Source organism: Juglans regia, chromosome 16 (genome assembly GCF_001411555.2).
Source record: "Juglans regia cultivar Chandler chromosome 16, Walnut 2.0, whole genome shotgun sequence".
NCBI lineage: Eukaryota > Viridiplantae > Streptophyta > Magnoliopsida > Fagales > Juglandaceae > Juglans > Juglans regia.
In genome coordinates, this window is record NC_049916.1 from 17,486,616 (window position 1) to 17,491,566 (window position 4,951).

The 4,951-nt window shown below is 35.4% G+C and overlaps 1 protein-coding gene across 1 annotated transcript; it reads right to left on the reverse strand.

The window, feature by feature from the left end:
• On the reverse strand, positions 1 to 3,194 carry LOC108986767 (protein FAR1-RELATED SEQUENCE 5-like). The gene is made up of 4 exons (XM_018959507.1): positions 2,401 to 3,194; positions 1,596 to 1,752; positions 131 to 275; positions 1 to 41 (listed from the first exon to the last, which is right to left on the reverse strand). Exons 1-4 carry the CDS (start codon positions 3,192 to 3,194, stop codon positions 1 to 3), a joined length of 1,137 nt encoding a protein of 378 aa, XP_018815052.1.
• Positions 3,195 to 4,951: the final 1,757 nt, after the last annotated feature.

Sequence of the window (4,951 nt, forward strand, 5' to 3'; positions counted from 1 at the left end):
TTAACCACCAACCTTCCTACTTACAAGATAATTACAAAAACCTGAAACAATACATTTATACCTTCATTCTTACAAAATACTTACAAAATAAATACAAGTCAATGCCACTTAGCATACATAAATGGTAAACCTTGATTTTTCTTATTCCCGCAACCATCATTCCCAAGAGCAACATGTCTCAAGTCAAAAGGTTCTGGATGTCCCATTGCAGCTCGCATAGAACCCCATCTAGAATTAGGATCACGTCTAGCAAACTCAATACTATCGAGGGCTTCCTGTAATCAAGCCATTTATCATCATAAAATAATATTATTGACTTTTTAGCACCAAAAAGTGAGGCTGAGTTGTACAGAACATGAATTGATCAACTTGGAATATCAATTTGATCAACTTAATGTAACAGGAAGCAGGTTACTCACATACTTGCACAAAAGGCCTAATGTTGGAAGTACTAATTTGATCATTAAGATTGAGACCTGTAAAAAATCATGACTTTAACTATGGGAATGCAAAATGATTTCCGAGCAATGATAACTTTAAAGAATTCAAAGTACTATCTTTGCTCAGAATGTACTTTGGTTTTGTTTAAATACTATAGAAAAAGAAAACAAAATCTTGATCCATGCATTTTAACTTAATTTCGAGACACCACAAACAATTTTTAAAATTATCCCCATGCTATGTAAGTCATAGAAATTCAACAGGCACCAACAGAACACAATAACACAATTTCCCATGACAATAGCACAAAGTCCAATTTGAACCAAGCTATTTCAAATACTGATTGAATTAAAAAATGTATTACATAGAATCTTCTGTAGATCTTTGAGAACAATTGTTTTGAGGAAAGATAATATACAAGCAATATCAGATAACATAGTTTCCCATTATTGGCTATAACAGAGTTGCTTCATCAATGGGAAACAACAATCAATGAAAACCTTGTATGCAAAAAGGTCTTACTCTTAGTTTTGAATGGGAATGTACCTGCATCATAGTTCTAACTTGCTCTTTGGAGGGTGGATCAAAATGCGGTCCGGTCATGTGCCATCGAACCCAAAAAAATCTGTTACGATTAATATGAAAATATTAATGTCATTTAAATATTACAATTAAATTGTGTTAAGTTTAGAAATATTACACTTTCTTGGCTACCCATCACTGTTTCTTGGTGTTGGATTCCACTACTGTGAATTACTGAGCTGTCTATAACAGTCTGTTTATAAATAACAAAATACTTAGTAAATTGTGAAGGGATGAAAAGTTACCATTTGAACTGAGGCAAAATCATTATTTGGCTTATAAATAGCTTTATTTCTGATACCTGCACTTGTTTAGGATTGGTGATATCTACTTCTGATTGCCCAAATAAATTCATGCGCGTACCAATGGCTAATGTATCTCCAACATTGGAACTCTCAACTCCTTAATAATAACGTAACAATTAAAAAAACTTTTTCTAAGTTTACATTATAAAACTACAAGACATTCACACATTAAAGGAATCCAATGGTTATTTTTAATTCTCCCAATGTTAAAACATTCACATGTTTAGCTTTCCCTCTGACTTGGGCTTTTTTCTATTTGGCTTTAACCTTTCGTATGTTTGTCTCCATCCTGGATGCTCTCCTCAGAGATGGGGGTTTTCCTTTCCCTCTGACAACAAGTGGACTCTTGACTTGTTGTGAACCAGCAACTGCAGTTGTGTCCAATGTCATATAACCAGCATTCGAATCTATTATGGGCAAAGAACTGTTTAAATATGACATCATTAAACAACAGAAATTAAGTAATTTTTTTCCTTCATTCATAAGTAGGAATTAAGTACTTATAAAGAACTAAACAAGATAATAGACTTTAAAAATCGTCACATTCGAACCTGTGTGGGTCAAAGATCTGTTGCGTGTTTGCTCGCGATAACATTCGGTCATCTCATTTATCCTGTTCTTTGCATCTTCGAATTGCTCATTAGAATCCGCCACATATGTAATCATCCCATAACACATATTCAACAAAATTGAATATCTATTACCATTAGGCCTCTGATCCCCTGCGTCATAACTACTGCGGATTAACGTGTATCACCTCTTGATGTCCTTTCTCCACAGGTCTAAAATGTACTGGTTTGGCAATGATTTTATACCGTTAGATTTGAATACGGCCAAAATATGCCTTCACAGTATCCCCCTCATCTGAAATAACCCACATGAACACTTAGCATTGCAGTCTTCTTCATGAAATTCCACTAAATATGTAACCATTTTACTGAACTCCTCAATACGAACTTCATCTTCTACCAAATAACTCTTCATTACACCATCCGATGTAAGTAGAGATGGATCCAAATCAAGCACACATATTACTTGCTACTGCACCTCTCTAAATTTAGCGTTAGTATACAACTCTTGGAATTTCTTTTCAATTAGAGATCTCGATACATAGGGAATGACCTGGCTAAATGATTTGAATTCCGCATGATTTTCATTCTCAATTTTCTTCTTCAGCGCATTGTCAAACTGGTCGACAAACTTCTTCAAGTTTGTTTTTGAATGAACATAACCGTCAAAAAAAGCATTCATACTCTCGTTGCGTTGGGTTGTACTCATTCCAGCCCAAAAGTGGTCTTTCAGGAAAACCGGTACCCAATGCTCACACTCCGCATATAAACTTTTAAACCATGGATTCTCATGTAAGTCATATGTGTTAATAAACTCGGCCCAACATTTCTCAAACTCCTCAATAGTTTGTGTGTTGTACACACATTTCATTAGTCGAGTTTTCAGCCCACTTCTATATGCAGCATATGACCCAAACTTCTCAGGGACTTTCTTCAGTATATGCCATAGGCTTAATCTATGTCGAGTTTCTGGAAAGACAGTAGCAATTGTATTTTTCATTGCTCTGTCTTGATCAGTAATAATAGCCTTTGAAGCTATACCATCCATACATTGCAACCAGATTTGAAATGACCATGTAAAGGTCTCCGTATCCTCACTGGAAATTAACCAAACTCCCAAAAGAATTGACTGTCCGTGATGGTTTATACCAACAAATGGCGCAAATGGCATCCCATACCTATTCGTCAGGTATGTGGTGTCGAATGTAACTACGTCACCAAAATACTGGTAGGCTGCCCGACTACGTGGATCTGCCCAAAAAATATTTTTTAACCTTCCTTCATCGTCTAAATCCATCAATGCAAAAAATCAGTTATTCTTGTACTGCATCCTCATAAAATAATTTTGAAGTGCTCCAGCACCACATGCACCAAGTCGTAGATGTCGTGCTTTGTCGATGTAATTGCGACAATCATTTTCCAAAAATGGAAGGTTCTCAAAGCCACCTGCGCCAACGACAAGAGATCCGTAACTCTTATTTAGTCGGATCCTAGCTAAATCGTTTGTGTCTAGGACTTTTTTAAAAGAGTCACTCACTTTTCTGTTATATCGAAAGAAGCGGAATTTCATTGGGCTGAGACCGTGATTATGTGTATTATGGACTGTTGTCAACCACATCTTTCCCTCAACTCTTAAGGCATTAATCCTTGCCTTACAGTCCATTTTTCCCGTCGGAAGTGGGTTGGCGAGATTAGAACTCTTATTTCGGGCCTTCCCTCCCCGTGCACAACCAAGGGTGACATATCTGACACTCTGATCCTCTAACCTCTCACTCCTTTGTGTCATCACTCCAAATCCACATTTTTTACCATAATGCTTATAATAGCTAAACAACTCTTCAAATGAATTGAACTCCATCCCCGACTTTGGTTCCTCAACGATATCATCATCGTCCAACGATGGCACTACTTGTGGTGTACCAGTAGTGCCATGGTCAGTTGGTGTACTGATAGTGCCATCGTCAGTTTCCCGTTCATCTGGTCTATCTAACAAAATTTCTTCATCTACTCTAGCAGAAGTACATGGCGCTTCAGTTTGCAGACAATCGAGTTTATCTTCTTCACCAACTCTTGCGCTCGTTCCAGAGCTTGTACTGATAAATGGCCTTGGAGGTCCCATCCCAAATTGAAATGGGTAACCAACATTTAGCTTAAAACAAAAAAACTAAAACATTTAATTTGTTTCAAAAATTATTATCTTATAACTAAAAAACAATAAAGGAGTTGAAAAATCACCTGAATGTTGCTTGGATTATTGGTTCCATCTAGATATGGTAAGAAAGCTGGTGATCATGCAGGCACTGGTCATAAATAACTGTGCATGTAATTTTGATAGTTTAATATACCAGTTTGAGGGATGTCCTAACAAAATAATAATAATATTAATAATTATAATGTTAAACATTGAGCTGCAATTAATTTTCTTAATTATGAAATAACATATTGAGTTTGACGGATTTGAGCTAGATGGTGTACGCGAAAATGGGTGTTCTTCTCCTTTTTCCATGCCCTATACAAGTTGTTCACTATCCAAGGTCAGTCTTTGATAAGTTATCAAGAAAATTACATCAATCAACTAGAAGACTAATATTGTACATGCTGCTTTTAAGAAAACAAAAACTGATAAAAATTTGCTTAGCATCAAATACTGTTTACATATGCCAGAGATGATTGATGCCTTTCTTCTCAACTAAATCATCCACCGGTTGTTTTTCAGAACAATTCAAATTTAACTAACGTACATGAGGGAACAAAATAATAATCTAGCACCCAAGATCATTGTTTAAAGATCATTCCAAACATTTTGTATATTTAACGACAACTAAACCATAATAATTAAACCACAATATCAATATTTAACCACTAAATTAATTTTTCAGCGAACAAATTTCCACATAAACAACTCTATGCGATGCAAAAATTTTGAATTTAACAATATCAAATCTAAATCACAACAGGCTGTGTAAGGAAAAAAACTAACTAAATCACAACAGAAAAACCAACTAAATCATAACATGTGTGGAACAAAACAACTAATCTGTGAAAGAAAAAAAC